Below are 17,572 nucleotides of genomic sequence, written 5' to 3'. Positions count from 1 at the left end.
TTCTCTTAATAACTAAATTAAAAAACAGGTTAAGCCTTCAAAAAATTTGTTTTGCAAATCTCAAATAGAGGACAGCATGAACAACCTGGAGTGAGCTTGCCCATGTAGATATAACAGAAAAAACAGTGCTTCTCAAAGTAGATGAAATGCTTCAAGCAATGTGGGGCAGAATCATATCTTCACATGAACTCAATCTTGACATGAATTCTAGTTTTATTTCTTTATCTGGTGCAGAGTGATGAGTCACCTTGACTAGTCACCTGCTGGATGCTGGTGTGATGAACATCAAAGGTTCAATCCTTCTTCAAGTCTCTTAGCCTCCTTTAAGTCCATGATCCCCAAAGACCATAATGGTCTGAGTGTGAGGTTTGGGGTGGTTCAAAATGAACCCCTCCATTTCAGATAACTAGCCTAAATGTGCGTGTTTATAAATCGCATGTTTTAAATTGCAATGTTCTATGTTTTGTCCCATCACATTTCCCCCTCCAAAAAAAACAGTCCTACTTCTCTGAGAGTATGTTACTATTTCCAAAATATACGTTCTTCCCTGTTTTGGCCTGACTTCCAGAACTGTCCCAATTTCATATCATTTTAATGTCTTCTGGGGAAACATTATGCCCAGGGTCCATTTTCTACCTCCAAAAAGTGTACAGTACTGGGAATTTTAGCAACAAAGTAATGATAATGATCTTAATACCTGCTGTGGCCTGGGACTAGGTTCTGTGCAAAAGAAGCAGGGATGGTTGTTGTAAAATCCAGACTAGGAGCCCTGAGAGTCTCTATAAAAGGAAAAGAGATTCATCTTCAGTCCTTTGGACTTTGTTTTTCTTGTTTTCTTAGCTACTTTTATTCCATTCCAGGTCAAGAGTTTATTTACTCAGTCAATAGGGAAAGATTGGGAAACTGTCTAAAATATACAATGTCTTCCTACAGTATACATCCATCAAAAGTCTGGGAAAAAGAATGTCCTGGACTGAGTTTAAGTACTGTGGCAAAGCCTGACTAGCTATTCACTGAACCCATTTCCTTCTAGGCAGACAGTTATTTAATTTCCCTGGCTCCTCTGTGGTCAGGCAAGGTCATGTGGCTGAGTCATGGCCAATAGAATGTGGGCAGAAATGAAATGTGCCTTTCCAGTTACGGCCCATGAAAACATTGCATACACCATCCCCTCTGCTCCCTACCCCTTCAGTGGCAAGCTTGGAAGCCATATGTTGAAGCTGGAGAAGCTACAAGATGCAAGGAGGTTGGATTCCTGGAAGAGAACTACCTATGCAATAGGAACACCCATTTTGGACTTTGTATGACCAAAAAAATAAATTTTTTATTGTGTTAAGTCACTAATATATTGGAGTTTATCTGTTACAGCAACAAATTACCGTAACTAATACCAGCCTTATAAGACTGTGTATCTCATGAACACTTTTAAGGGTTGAAAATCCTAATGCCCTTCTATTTTTCATTGGCTAAATGGTATAAAGGGAAACTATAATTTTTGTGTGAGAATTTTAGTTTCTCAACCTCTCATTACTAGACACCAAGTAATGTCATGAAAACATGAAGTTTCTTGACTGAAAAAGATCCTAAGTGCAAACCATCATTAAGATGGAGGAGGGGAGAGAAGGAGCATTCCACCCCCCACCCCCCCCACCCCCGCTTCGGCATACTCAGTGGAAAATGCCATTTTGGATGCCTAAGAATCAACCTATTCTCCTCTATTTTAGATATGTACTTTGCCTCGGACAGAGAGGATTAGCTGGCCAGTCCTTGCTGATTACTGTGTATAAAAAAGTCACATGCACTTTTGAGCTTTGGATGTCTCCATAGGAAACGTTAAGTAAGGGATTCAGCTAACTGCTCGGATAATTAAAGGAAAAACTCTATTTTTGTTTCTGCTATTTGGGTAGCATTGGCTTGAATTACCCAGCTTACTCACCTCTGTATTAGATGGTGTCTAGACAGAGCCTTAATATATGTGATAATATAAAACCATTCATTTATCAAAAGAATAGAAAAGGAACCCTAGATTTTGGCCCATACATGTGTCTATCGAGGAAGTGATTCTAACTCCAGTATTTGAACCAAAATAATTCTATAAGTGATCTCTAAAGAAACCATAATTGTTTATAGGTGGTGATTAGGTTCTAAGCTTTGTCCTGGAAATCTGTTTAGCCCCAAATCTAGTCACTGAGTATTCATTCATTTACATATTTGATGCTTAAGACACAATTAATTAACCAAACGCTAACTATTTGGAAGGCGGGGTTGGGGGTGTGTGGCTAACACAGTAGGGAAACATTGCAGGAGATGGAGGAGGGAAGCAATATTTTCTGAATGCCGTCATTGAGATAGGGCTTAGAAGGTCAAATAGGGGTTAGGAGATAAAGACTGGGTATAAGTGGGGGGCACCTGGGTGGCTCAGTCAGTTAAGCATCTGACTTGGGCTCCTGTCGTGATCTCAGGGTCCTGGGATCAAGCCCCACATTGGGCTCCTCACTTAGCAGGGAGTCTGCTTGGCACTCTCTCTCTCCCTTTCTCCATTTTCCCTTCTCCGCCTGCCCCTCTCCCCACTCATGCTTGCTCTCTCTCAAATAAATAAATACAATCTTAAAAAAATAGGTATAAATGGGTTGTGGGGAGAGATGAAGGCCTTCTAGATAGAGGAGATATCATGGGCATAGATAAGGGAGGTACCAATGCCTGGTGAATAGTTGGTGGGATATGGCCAAAGATTACACTGAACGGGGTCATTCATTCTGTCAACATTTCTTGCTTGGGGTTGGGGACAGTATCCCTGTCCTCACGGCATTTGTATTCTCCTGAGGGAGACAGACAATAACCAAGGAAGTAGCAGGTGCTGATAAGTACTATGAAGAAAAATTGTGCAGAACAGGGAAGTAGAGAGCATAGCCCACAAAGAAGAGGGTGATATCTTAGAAAAGGGTGGTTAGGGTTGGTGGCAGGAGTTAGAAAGGTCGTTCCATCATGAACTCCCATTCCAAGATGTCCTGAGTCCAAATCTCATCTGGGCCCTGAGTTTGGTTCTGAGCCTGTTCTGAGAGATGAGAGGAGTGGCAGAAAGCACAAGGCATTTGTGTCTGGGGTCAGGAGCAAGGAAGGTCTTATGCGGTGGTCAAGGGATCAAAATGAGGAAAGGTTGCAAGCCTCTGGGGAATCAGAGAAAGTCCCAATTGTTTTCTTTCAATTTGAAGATAGATTCTCTCTTTGTCTGTGAGGCTAAGAAAAATTTTATCAGTGCCAATTTTTTACTTATCTGGTGATTTTAAACGTGATCTAAACTTGTTCAACGAACAATATATGCCCCCTTTCCATTAATTTCTCCTTTTTGCATAGAAACCAGTCATCTTTAGCCCCTCAGATATTCTCAGTGATTAGAACCAGAGATTTTGCAACGAAGGGACAGAATACTCAGTTTTAATTTTAGAATAGGCAATGTCACCATAGAATAGTGACACTGTAATATGACCAAATGTAGATTTAAAAGACATCACCTCCTCATTTCAGGAATGGAGAAACTTTCCATCCCAGAGGCTGATTGATACTCAGAGGGAAAAAGGAGAGCAATCCCATTAGCTGAGAGCCTTCATTCCCCAACCCTGCCAAAGGCAGCATGGGATGTGCAAACAGAGTTCTGGGGCCCAGGTAGGACTTCTCCACAGATGGAATGTTTTGAATACTTCCCAAGTCAAGCAGGAAATAAAATCTCAGGAAGATTTAGTGTGAGGAGGCCCTCTGTTGGGGAGTGTGTCTATTTAATACTTCCTCCTCAGATCCTGGGCCCATCAAGGTTTTGATTTGCCAATGGGCAAAGGAAGACAGCTTGAGGAAGAATTCCTTGTATTGGCACAATGGCTGGGGGTACTTAGCTTTCATTTGCAGACTCAATTTCTGCATCCTCCCTTAGCCTTATTGCTCAAGTTCACCAAAACCAAAATTTCCAGGCTCTGTTAGGCTTGTTAAGCCTTCTCTTCATATTGAAAGTAGAGAATTGAGGCAATTATCTGGATAATATCTAAGTTTGATCGGTAATATCTAAGACGACTGAAGAAGGATCCTAGTAATACTGTGGCTATTTGTGTTGTCCTCTTGTAGCAATAATCTCTGCATACTACCTTCAGAAAATATCAAATTAATAATACAAAACACCCTATTGTTTTTCCATCCTGTCAAATTCCCATAGCTTTGAGGATCCTATGTAGTGAATTGCCTTATTTCCAGGAAGAACACAATTCATTATTTCATCTTAATTTTACCTTTAGTTTTTTCCTCTACCGATATAATATCCAGACATGTGCCCCCCTGCTACTCAGAAACTCCCTGTTAAAGGGCAAAGAGGGAGAAGTGTGACTTTGACAAAAAATAGGGAATTTCATTTTTCTTAACTTTATTGTATAAGCCCGGGAGATTTTATTAAGAGTGATGAATTTTAGGCTACCGAAATTGGATATTATACATTAGGAATTGGAATTCTGTATTTATTTTCTCTTGTAAGTACATTCTCACTACTGTTTTCATTTCTAGGGATACTCCTGGCCACTCAATTATAAACATTGAATATTTCCCTGCATATGATAGCAAAAAAAGAGGTATTGTGATAAAAAAAAAAAGTTGGTGTTCATCCCAACAGCCTAGCACTGAAGTAACAGCAGGGAGAAAGGATGGTTAAATCACAGATACGATGATTTTTCCTAAAGCCATTTTGGTGAAATAAGAAATGAGTTAGCTAGTGGAGTCATTCAAATGTAAGTACTGAGCTGTTAAATATAGCTAGAATTGTTCCAAAACTATTCCTGTCTCTGGTTAAGTTTTATATCTAAAAAAATTGATGTTACACAAGAAATTAAAAATATTACATGTCCAGATTAAACTTAGATATTCAAATAAATGGGTCTGTAGATTGCATCCTGGCAAGGAGGCAAATGTTTCATAAAATGCAGTCACTTTTTCATCCTGATGTGAAATTGAAAGTATTACAAAATCTTAGTATCTGATATTCAATAGATGTATCAGGTTGAGCAGACCAACTTTTCTTAGAAAAGTGCCAATGTCATTTCAACACCATGTCATCAAAGTTGTAACAATCACAGCAGGAAAATAAGTAGCCAATAGGAAACTGATAATTATAGTGCAAAGTCAAGCAGACCTCACAGAGCGATAGGAAAAGCCATTCCTCCCAAGTTATGAATGTGAAAGACTTTGTTGTAATTTATTTTAACTTATTAAACTTCCTTCTTCATAATTTAATTTAAACTTAGCAGTTGCCCACTGGGGATCTCCTTTCTCACCGAATGGAGTTCACCTATTGAAGATGCCCTAAAGAACTGAAGTAATTATTATACTTGGTCCATCCCAAGCAAGAGACACAGGTTTTTAGAGAAATGGCAGTCTCTGTGTCAGACGTCTGCTATCAAATCAAATAATATAATCAGTACTGTGATCATGAACTCCTAATGACTTTCTGTACTTCAAAAAGTTATACAGAAGGGCAGGTTGAAGGGAGAGGCTGTTGTGAGCATAGGTATTTTGTGAGGGTGCAGAGCTCTTGGCTATCAGGCCCTTGTGGGCTGTGGATTTCTTATGAATGGAGACCATCATGTTCCCAGTAGTAAGCACAGTGCCTGACACCTAGTAGGTCTCTGATACATATTTTCCAAGCTGAATTAAAAATAAAGGTGCTAAGTCCCAATTATGCATTGGCCATATTACAGATGCTGATAATGTATCTGTTCTGGGCCATCTTTTCCTCCAAAGGATCGAGCAGAATCTCTGAATACTTAATATTGGCCATCTCAGCATTGAGTTTGCTCACAGTCAGCCCCTTTCTTGGGATTCTTGCCCTATGTCTATGTTTAGTTTTGCTCTTACATTTATATGCTAATTATAATGCCACTGATGTCTGAAATTGCCCACGTGTTCCCAGTCATCATTTCATGTCTCATGGAGTGATGGGACAACCTGATGGGAAGGAGAACCTGAACTGACTACAGATCATCATACAGCTGTGATTCTCAAAGTCTGGTCCCTGGGGCAGCAGCAGCAGCATCGCCTGGGAGCTTACGAGACATGCAATAAGCATTTCTGAGCCAGAAGCTGTCAGCAATCTGTTCTTACCATCCCCCATGGTGATTCTGATACAGGTTCATATCTGAGACCCATGTCTCCACATAAGGGAAAGGATAAGGGGTGTGTGTGTGGGGGGAGGCGTGTGCTTGTGCAGAGGGAAATCTAAAGAGAACAGAGGATGGAATTCTGGCAAATGTAGACAGGGGCACATACCTCACAGAAACCAGGAGGAAGAACAGATAGAAAAAAAAAAAAGAACCAGAAAAAAAGAGCATCTCCACAATTAAGAGAAGACTTGGAAGAGAGGAAGAGGTGGAGATGTCAGTCAAATCTGTACGGAGAAGGGCCAGTGGCATGGGTATACAGCAATGACCTTCCAGGGGCAATGGCCATGGAAATGGGCTAAGGACAAGCTCAAGTTCTTGAATGCTGAGTGGGGAGGGGGAGGGGAAGCAGGCAGCAAAGGCCCCAGTGTCAGGAAGATTTGCAGCCATGGAAGGGACGCAACTCACTGGCTGGCTGAAGAGGAAGAAGGGGTAAGGGAAAGCTTTTTGAGATGAAGGAAGTGAACAGTTCATCACTCAGAAAAAGGGCAATGGCTGTAGCAGGTGGGAAGGGAGAGAATCAAGCACGGAGATGTGAAGGAGACAAGGGTCATTTATTTGTTGAGCTAAGAGGGAAAGAGAGGATTCTGTTTTTCCACAAACATTTGTGGAAGCCTGTGAGAACCTGTAATGAATTGCCCGGCACTGTCCTCAGTGTAATGAATAAAACAGACAAAAATGCTTGTTCACCTGGAGTTTACATTCTAGGGAGGCAAAACAAAAAACAGGGCGATGCCTATGTTATTTGTCAGGTGCTCACAAATGCCATGAAGCCAAGAGTGAGGTAAGGAGAATCAGAGAGACAAGGAGAGAGCGTAGTTTAGGATAAGGTCACTTCCCTAATAGGTTGATGTTAGGCAAAGATGTTAGGGATGTGAGGGATAGGGCCACACAAGTATTGGTCAGAGATGCTGGTGTAGGGAGACCGGGCAAGGGCCCAGTGTCCCTGCAGAAGTTATTCTCTGCATTCTAGGAAGAGCAAGGAGGCCAGCTGCTTGGAGTGGACCAAGTGAGGAAAAGATGGTGGGAAAATGGAAGACCTTATCATGAGAAGCCTTGAAGGCCACAGTCTGAACTTCACACTCAGTAAGATGGAGAGCAGTGAAAAGTTCTGCATGGGGGGTATTCTGAGTTACATTTTTTTAAAAAAGATTACTTTGGCTTCTATATAGAAAACAAGTCTTACAAAAGATAAGAGCAGAAGTAGAGAGAATATCTAGGAGGCTACTCCAGTAATCCAGGTGGGAGCTGACAGAGGTAGAGGCGGGCCTGGCAAGAAGGGACCAGATTCTGGACTTATGGCAAAGGATGTGCTTTGGGATTTGCTTATGGAGCCGGTGGAGGTCTGAGAGAAAGACAGAGTTCTAGGATGAGTAAAAACTTGACAATCTGGAGAAGAGCAGAAAGCAGATGAATTAAAATAATACTAATAATAGTAACTGTTAGCTTTTATTGAGTATTTCCTATTTATCAAGTGTTGCACTAAGTCCGTTATCTGTACCACGTCATTTACTCCTATGGACAAGCCCAATTAAAATTAAGGGACGGAGGCTAAGTGAGGGTAAGCAGCTTGCCTGTCATGGAGTGAGGGCAGTTGGGGACCGGGCCCCATGCCATCTGGCTGCAGAGCATGCACCCTTAATCCTCCGTGAGATACATCCTCTATTTTCTCCCTGGAGTGCAGAAGGGGAAGTGGGGAAGGAAGGCCAAAACTGGCAGTTCAAAAAGAATATTGAAGGATACATTGAAAAACATGCATCCAAGATTTAAATAATAATAAGACACCTGTTGCCGGTGCTTTCCTTAGGGGAGTTGTTATGGTTTGGGACTCAGCCTCCTGTGGCTGTTTCTGCCAAGTGGAGGTGAGGCTGCAATCTTCCTGGGCCTCTTCAAAAGTGATGTCAGTTACAGAGGGTCCCCAGTACTAAGTGATCCCTGTAGCTGCCACACAGGTGTGGAACGCATTCCTGACCTCCAGTCCTCTGAGAGGAACATCCCCTTGAACTTGTTTAGCAGAAACACTGACCTGAAATTGAGTAGGCCAGCGAGATGGAAGTTGAATCATGATGTATTTATTAAACCGAGCACTGGGTTTGACACTCAGAGGAACACCAGATTAATTCGAGACACATTTCTTGCCCTTAAGGGGCTTACAGCACTGATTTGGCTTATGGATCACCCAACAACCATGAGGATGGAGAAACCAAATCTCCACCTTGGGCTCATTGTGCTGCACGATGTGACAGGCCAGGGATTAAAAGGGCCTTGAAGTATGTGGAATGCATGCACGGCCTGCAGCTCCTCAGCCTGTGTGCGTGAACTCCATGAGCAGCCTGGCTGCAGAGTGAAGGTGGCTGTTTGTTCATAAACGTTGTCATTTCATTGAGACTGCTATTTCATCTTTGAACCTTGGCTTCAAAGGAACACTGACCTTATTCTTGTAGCTTGCCTTTCTTTGAAGCCTATGGCTTTGCATTGCAGATTAAAGTGAAGATATTCATCAAGGGACAGATCTGGCCAACTGCTCCCCAAACTCAACCCAAAACAAAGCCTTGAAAGACTCCAATCACAGTTGCAGTGGAGTGGGCCAAAGATGAAGGCTTGGAGCCGTGCTCTCTTTCTCAGACCCTGTAAGGCAGCTCTGGAATGACATAGTGCATCCCTTTGAGCTCCGGGGAGCTTTACCCCAAAAGTCCGTATATCTCAGCAGAGAGGGGTGAGTTAATGCAATATTCTCAACCTGTCTTGTTCATTTTATTTAAAGCAGGCATTGTCATAAATGAGGCCAACATGAACATTCACTGGTGTTTTTGAATTCTTCAAAAGATGTGTTAGACAGAACCATCTGAAACTTAGTGGATGATTCTGTCAGTTTTCTTTTCTACTACTTTCCTATCTTCACCCGTTTGAAAAGAAATTGTCCTATTTTTTCCCCTTGGGTTCTTCCATCTTGGCTCTAAGAAAACAGACTTCACACATTGCCTTCTCTGTTCTTTATTTTTTTCTTTTCCCTATTAAGGTGGTAAGAGGAGTAAAGTGAGAAACTTCAACTGGGAGGTAAAAAAATAATAAGCAAATAATTCTTTAATTATAAGGCCTTATAGAGAGAACCAGGGGAGATACCTCCCACCTCAAAGGAAGAAAAATTGATGATAGATGACTATCAAAGAATAAATGATCATATCTTTCAATGTGACTTTTCTGCAGATCTTCAGCTGTGATCAGATAAGCGGAGTGGGTTCTGTCTGTGATGAAGCAGGAAATCAATCCAGAGGTGGGAAGGGAATGATTGTCAGGTTGGCTACATGTAAATCAACTGCTTCTGATAGCATATACACTAAAGGGCTTAAGAAATTAGTGATCCTTATTGAGACATAGGCTAATTTTCAGGTAACTTTCGTAGTTATTCATCTTTAAAAATAAGACCAAAGGATAATTCTGTCATTGTAGGACAATTCATATAACTTGCATTTTAGCTTAAATCTCAAATAATTGTTTTCCATTAAGAAATGCACGAGGCACAATGAGATACCACCTTACACCAGTTAGAATGGCAGAAATTAACAAGGCAGGAAACAACAAGTGTTGGTGAGGATGTGGAGAAAGGGGAACCCTCTTACACTGTTGGTGGGAATGCAAGCTGGTACTTTGGAAAACAGTATGGAGATTCCTCAAGACGTTAGAAATAGAGCTACCCTATGACCCAGCAATTGTACTACTAGGTATTTACACCAAAGATATAGATGTAGTGAAAAGAAGGGGTACATGCACCCCAATGTTCATAGCAGCAATGTCCACAATAGCCAAACTGTGGAAAGAGCCAAGATGTCCTTCAACAGATGAATGAATGAAGATGTGGTTTATATATACGATGGAATATTACTCAGCCATCAGAAAGGATGAATACCCACCATTTGCTTCGACATGGGTGGAACTGGAGGGGATTATGCTAAGTGAAATAAGTCAACCAGAGAAAGACAATTATATGGTTTCACTCATATGTAGAACATAAGGAATAGCATGGAGGACCATAGGGGAAGGGAGGGAAAACTGAATGGGAAGAAATCAGAGAGGGGGACAAACCATGAGAGACTCTGGACTCTGGGAAACAAACTGAGGGTTTCAGAGGGGAGGGGGTTAGGGGATGGGGTTGCCAGGTGATGGGTATTAAGGAGGGCATGTGTTGTGATGAGCACTGGGTGTTATATGCAACTAATGAACCATTGAACACTACATCAAAAACTAATGATAGTAGCTAACTGAACATGATAATAAAAAAAAGAAATGCATGAAGTTTGGGGTGCCTGGGTGGCTCAGTCGGTTAAGCGCCTGCCTTCGGTCTGGTCATGGTCCCAAGGTTATGGGATGAAGCCCTGAGTGGGGCTCCTTGCTCAGTGGGGGCATCTGCTTCTCCCTCTGCCCCTCCTGCTGCTCATGCTCTCTCTCTCAAATAAATAAATAAAATCTTAAAAAAAAAAAGAAATGAGTGAATTTCAAGAAGATCATCAATAATGGCTTTGTGATAAGCCAGTGGTTCAAGACCAGTCTTTTTCATACATTTTCATACAACCAGACAGTTCATGTGGGCACAGATACAGCTCTATTTCTAGCTTCAGTTTTAAAAGTTTGAAAGATATTTGCTTATCCATATCCTTTAATTTACCAACTCCTTCTCCCACAAATTTGGGTGTGGTCATATGCCTAGTTTTGGCCAAAGGATTATAAGCAAGGTGGTAAGTGTCACTCCCAGGCTGATGTTCCCCTGTTCTCTGCCACAGGGATCGTGGAATCTAAAGTAGCCTGAATCACTGCTCCTATGGAGGACAGCTGTGTAAAGAGTTATCTGATTTGTATTAGACTTGGTGTGGGCAAGAAATAAAACTTGGTTCTGTTAAGCCATAGAGAGTTTCAGGGTTTATTTTTTATGGTGGCATAACTTTGCTTATCCTGACTAATCCAGGGCCTTGGAAGACATTAGTCTTACCTCACTTCCATTATGAGACTCTTTCCTACAGCATCCCGGAGTTGTGGTCCAAATACTTCTCATCTGAGAACTAAGCACCTCAATAATAGTAGCAAACAACGGTAGCAAGCAATTATATGATGCTTACTAAATAATTGTTTTCAGACATAATTTTAAGTTTTTATGTATCTTAATTTACCTAATTCTCACAAAAGCATGAGCTCATCAATATTATTTTCCTCATTTTATAGCTGGATGAACCGAAGCACCGAGAAGTCACTTGCTCAGAGTTGACCAGACAAGTTAAATCACTTGCCTATGGTCACAGAGCTAGTAAACAGGATTCCAGTTTACTTTCAGTTTCTGCCCTTAACCATTGCACCACATGGCCTTCCTAGATTGGATTTTTATTTCCTTTTCACACAGACTATTCAACAAGGGACAGAATCATAAAACTCCAAAGACAAGGTTGGAAGAGACTTTGGAGAACCATCAATTACTGCGTTTTACATGGAGGAAAAAAATCACTCTGCAAGCCATTTTCCTGCTTTAGTGAACAGAAAAGGTCTGTCTCAGGGGTTTTCAAACCAGTGTCCTGGGGGGCACTAGGACTCAGGAGAAAGGCTTGAGGGGCTGTCAATACAGGGGTAGGTGTACACACTACTTCATCCAGCCCAGGCTTGTTCTAATCTGTCTTATATAGTAGAGTTCTGGGTAAAATTTATATGTGAGTAAAGTATTCTGCTGCTTTAATAAAATTGGGAAATGGATCTCCCCATGCTTCTACTGAAATAGTAGGCTTGGAAGATGGCAGTAAAAAGTGGAGGGCTTCTCACTAGTTGGGAGGTGAGGTGGAACACATGGATTCCATGGCCCAGTGACCAGTCCTGGGGCTAGGAGAATTTACTACTTCCATGAATGCACTCACGAGATTGCCTGGAGGCAAGGACTGCCTTATTCATCATTGTATCCCCACTGTGATATGTAGTAGAAGCCCTATAAACTATATCTAAAAGATAGGAGACTAGTTCCAAAAGGCTTTGCTGAAACAATTTTTCAAAAAGATTAAGCTCATCTGGGTTGAGCAAAGTAGCACACCAATGTAAAAAAAAAAAAAAGGAAGTGAAAATGGAAAGTTATTGGGTGTGTTTTGTCCACATATCCTCAAATGGGCAGTGGTGGCCAATCCCTCCCCAACCCCTGGTTTGTTCCCAGGGAAACACAAGTGATGGTCCCAAGCAAGCACAGCAAACACATACAACTATTTGCTTCATTTTAACACAACTGATTATACAAAATTATCCAGATTTGCTGATCACATTAAGAGGTGAATTAGAAATTTTTCTTTGCTTTAAAGAAAAGCATTTCTTTGTGTTGTGTGTTGGCAGCACTTTTAGTACATTTTTGTACTCTGTATGATTATATATCATGTACAAATTGGGTTTGTACAAATTGATGTACAAATTGGGTTATATTAAGACAAAGGTGTGTATCTGAGAAGGTGGCAGATTGATGAGGCAGAAGGAAGGTAGAGAGAAGTCTAAGAAAGGATTTATGGGAGTTGTCCCCCTGCAGACCCTCTTACCTTGCGTGGTACCATCCAGTCCCATGATAAATTTCATTGATCTGATGATTTGCTCAGCTACTGGAGGGCTCATGGATGTAGCATAAACAGCACTATGTGAATGAACTCTTAAATAATCCACAAGGTCCTTTAATAAAAGAGGAAACCATAAAAGAAAGCAAATAAGTCTTAGTGTTGGTGGTGAGAATTACCAATTTAGTCCCCTCTCCAGCCACCATAGCACATTTGATTCTCGAATGTGGTCTGATTTTCAAGGGGCATCCCCAAACTGTTTATTTTTTCTATCTCTTCTTCTTAGTCTCTCCCTTAAAAACCTACAAGGTATAGAAAAGTGGGATGCTGAGAATTTGGAGTTGAGGCCTGTAAGGCAAAACCATATGTATGACGGAAAAATGATTTCCCAAACGTTTGTTGAATACTTAGCATGCACAATCATTGGCTTAGTATTTAGGAGTATCCAGGAATACAGGATGTAGTTCTTGCCCTTGAGAATATAACATTAGATTGTGCCTATGGAAAAGTAATGCGAGGAAAAGTAACAGTTTACGCAGACCAGTATATGCAAAAGGGCTATAAGACTGCAGAGGAAAGAGGGGTATTCCTAGTGAGCAGACAGGGAAGGCTTCAGTGAGGAAGTGGAATTCTCTTGAAGAATGAAGACAGATAAGGAGGAAAAGAAAACTTGGGGTGGGGGTAGGGAGTGGCAGAAGGGAGAGGTGGGAAATTAAACCAAAGTATAGGTTAGGACCTGATAAACTTTGGTTATGACTTGGACAGTAGCGAACTATTGGAACTTTTGTGCAGCACTATTTGGGGTGCTGACTCACTGCAGTCTGCTGGTCTTCAGTGGTAGGAATGATTCTTCATTTGTATGCCTGATTCCCAAGGCCAAATATAAGGTGCCAGGTAAGCCCGCTGAAAGCCTTAAGACATTCTAATAACCCAATGCCACAGTGGGGAGGGCTGCACTGGAGGTGCTCAGCCATCTATTGGCTGACCAGACCATCTATTGGCCCCCGTGTTTTGGCTCATGGCTTGGGACCCTCAGGATGCTCTGCAGAAAAGCTAATGGGCTAATGATAGCTCTCTGAATTAGCAGTGAGTCTATAAAGGATCAGCCACCTTTTCTTCAAGAATGAGGAGACAATTTAGAATCCCACTGAGGTGTCTTCTCCGATCATTCCATAGTAAAGGTGATTGGGAGGCTTTGGGTAGGCCCATCTCCTCCTAAACCCCCTTCATTGGCTACCTTCAAGCTTGGGACTGTGCCCACCCTTCACTTTTCCTTGTCTCTTGGGGAATGGATGGCATAGTTGTTCACAAGCATTTTAAACATTCTTAGCTCATCTTCCTCAGTAAAGTGAAAGGCCTGTCTCACAGGTGGTTGGTGATGTGATGCATCTACCTGGCCCGTGGCGGGACCTGGCAGCTCCATTCTGTCCCTCCTGCCTCCTTCAATGTGACCTTCATTCTAAATTCCCCCTTCCATGCATCCTTCTTCCCCAATTTCCTTTCTCCCTATTGTCCTTCATTTCATACTCTTCATTTCTTTCTTTTCTTCTACTCTGATTTCTTCTTTCCCTCTTGTGTTTCAAATTCTTCATTTAAATCCTTTTTTCTCTCCATTCCTAAGTATTTCCTGTTCCCTTCCCCTTTCCTTCCCTTCCCCTCCCCTCCTTCCCTTCCTTATCCTTTCCTTTTTCTCTTCTCTCCCTCCTCCTGGGCCTTCTTCCCGGCTTTCATTTTTCCTCCCAGCATGTTCGTGCAAGGACTTGCTCCAGGCTCCGTTCTAATGTGGAAGTCTATGAAGAGAAGGAGGATGGAAAGGCTAGTCCCTGGCAGCCGTCATCCACTTACATTAGAATTAAAATTAAGTTTCTATCTATTCTTTTGTTTAGTGAATCTCATACAAGTAGTTGGGTAGGTTTTCGCTATATTGGAAGAGTATGTGCATGATGATGGCCTGACTTAAGGCACTGGCCACACAGTATTTGGAAAGTTCACTCTGGAGGATGGGGGAGGGAGGAGCATCTAAAGAGAGAGAGGCATTTTCCAGAGTAGCTGCAGCCAGGCTGTTCACAGCTCTGTGTTCAGGGCTGCTCCATGAGCAGCAACAAGGGTTTTCTTTGTTTGTTGGGAGTTGGTACCTCCTGACAATGCTGGGGAAGCCAAGTGGGAGAGAGTGGGTAGGACACAGGCAACAGTATAATGGGGGCTAATGTGGACCGGGGCTGGAAAAGGGCTGTTTCAAGGAGGTGATCTGGCCTTGAAGGATGGGTGGATTTGGGCAGATGCAGAGGAAGGTGGAGGCATGGACCTGTGCTAAGATTAGGAATGAGGACAGCATCTTATCATCAAAGAATAGAGGTGTCAGTTGGGAGCAGAGGGAGAAACTATTGCTTCCAAGACAAGATTATCCCCAGGAAGGGAAGTGTGACCGAGAATATACAGGACAAGCTCTGGAACCGGACTGCTTGGGTTCAAATCCTGGTTCTCCCACTTACTGATATGTGACCACTGACAAGTTACTAAACCTCTCTGTGCTCTACTTTTCTTCTCTGAAAGATGAGATAATGGTAATACTAACTTCAGGGTCGTTATGAAAATTCAATGAGTTAATATATATATATATATGTATATATATATATAGTCTAGAAAAGTGTCTGGTATATAGTGAACACCCAATGAGATTGGCAGTCATTGTTAATGGATTGTCAATTCGGAGATTCTCAGAGCTGGGAGCATGGGTTAGGACCAAAATACAAAAACTCCTCCAAGTGTCTCTATCCCAGCCTCCTCATTTGGCAGAGAGTGATGTTCTAAGGTTAGGGAACTACACATTGGTACCCCCAGGGGGCAAACCAAAAGTTTTCAGCCCAGCTCTTCCTCCATCCTTACTGGGGTCGTAAAGGTAGGAGGGGAAATAAAAGAAAAGAGAAGGATTTTATTTTATTTTATTTTATTTTAAAAATTTTATTTATTTATTCATGAGAGACAGAGAGAGAGAGAGAGGCAGAGGGAGAAGCAGGCTCCCAAGGAGCGGAGAGCCTGATGCGGGACTCGATCCCAGGATGCTGGGAGCATGACCTGAGCCGAAGGCAGACGCTTAACCATCTGAACCACCCAGGTGCCCGAAGAGAGAAGCATTTTAAAGAAAAGAGTACCCGGACTTGATGACAGTTGGCATGGCCCCAAAAACATAATAGGGCTCGAAGTTAACACCACAGTTGATATTCCTTGGCCACTTGAGGCTCCATTTTAAGAACTTTACATGGATTAACTTATTTTACCTTCCCAATCACTCTGAGGTAGGTACTATTTTTATCTCCCTTTTGTAGTTGGGATGACTGAGTCACAGAACAGATCAGAAAATTATCCAACCAAAACATGATTGGATAATAAGGATTTGGACCCAAAGAGCATGACTCTGGAGTCCCTACCCTTAGCATCACACTATATATAATTCTACTCCAGACCAGAGAGCTGGCTTGCCATGTGGTGAGGCGGGCAGGCTAGCCCAGAGCCGAACTCCTTCATTTCCACTTCACTTGTGGTGCTTTCCTTAGTTCACAGATTGCTCATTATTTTGGCGGGGGGAGGAGGGGTGAATCCCCAATATACTCAATTGTTAACAGTACTAAACTACAGACTGAATTGCATCAGTCTCAAAATGCTTTGGGGCTATTGCTCTTACTTCTCCAAAGTGAGTGAGACCCCCTTGAGAGCAGGGATGGCATTACACACTCTAAAATCCACAGTGGTGGGTACCCAGCAGGGGCCTGATAAATACTGGTGATCTAAAGAAAAGCAGAAGGGTTTTAGAGACTGAGGAAGGATGGTGAGGGTCCCCGAAGTATATAGGGAACTACTAAGCTGCATTCTCAGGAACAAGTATAGAACTATTCTCTTAGTCTTGGGCATCAGTGGCGAAGATCAGACAAAGAAACCAAACAAAGCTTCTTTGGGTTCCTCAAGGGTTCTTGTCAATGTCCCCAACCCATAATTTTCCTTTCCAAATTGGGAAATTTCATAAAGCCAAGGTTGTGTGCATTCTTAGTTTGAATAAATGCCTCATCAGTGCAGTTATCATTCCCTTTTAACGTTAAGACTATGTTGCCCACAATCTTATTTCTTTTAGACTGGGTCCCCTTCCTCTGAGGGTCTGAGTTCGTGGACGTATCTAATTTTCTTGCGTGCTTCAGAAAGTGGGACTCCTTAGGTAACTTCTGCAGAGCATCAAGGAAGGTCTTGATGCCCTGTTTCTGATTCCCTCCTCGCATTCTGCCATTGGGCACCGGGAGCCATGAATTAGGAGTTGGCTTTGGTCTCTTCGAGGAAAGTCTGGGTTATGTCTTCCTTCAGAGTGGGTTAGATGTCTCCTCATACCAAGGTTTCCAAGTCCATTTGTAAGTTCAAAACCCTGATTATTTTCTCTACCCATAGGGCTGGAGTTCAAGGGCAAGGGTGGTTTGCTGAGGAAATCAGACAGGAGGCTCTTAGAATAAACATCTTGGTGTTCATACCGTGACCCCCATTTACTTCAAAGGGCTGTTAAATGCAGCCCGGGGCTGAGCACACAGGGCAGAGCTGGCTCCTGCCAGGGGCCTGCCTTTGTCTGGCACCCAGGCTTCTGGAGCTAATGCTTACCCCAAACTTGGCCGCCCTGTCTGACTTCCCTCCTCCGGAATTCCAGCCCTGCGACCTGTCAGTCATGAAGGCTACCTTTGCTTCACTCATTTGCAGGTCTCTGCTCAGCCTGAGGAGGCTATGAAAGCCAGTGGTTAAGAGCAGACATACAAGGGTACTCAGGACACATGCCGGAGAAAGACTTGGACT

The 17,572-nt window shown here is 42.5% G+C and overlaps 1 protein-coding gene across 2 annotated transcripts in view; it reads right to left on the bottom strand.

The window, feature by feature from the left end:
• SPTLC3 (serine palmitoyltransferase long chain base subunit 3) overlaps positions 1 to 17,572 on the bottom strand; it is a 154,481-nt gene that overhangs the window by 23,733 nt on the left and 113,176 nt on the right. For both annotated transcript variants that reach the window (XM_025876925.2, XM_073878414.1), the window contains exon 9: positions 12,737 to 12,863. In XM_025876925.2, the coding sequence (XP_025732710.1) occupies positions 12,737 to 12,863 (127 nt within the window). The remainder of the gene's footprint in view (positions 1 to 12,736; positions 12,864 to 17,572) is intronic.

The sequence above is a fragment of the Callorhinus ursinus genome, unplaced genomic scaffold, assembly GCF_003265705.2.
Source record: "Callorhinus ursinus isolate GAN/ISIS: 27379988/994484 unplaced genomic scaffold, GSC_fseal_2.0 scaffold29, whole genome shotgun sequence".
Lineage (NCBI taxonomy): Eukaryota > Metazoa > Chordata > Mammalia > Carnivora > Otariidae > Callorhinus > Callorhinus ursinus.
Note: the sequence above shows the minus strand (reverse complement) of the source record. Positions and strands in the feature narration are given on the sequence as shown.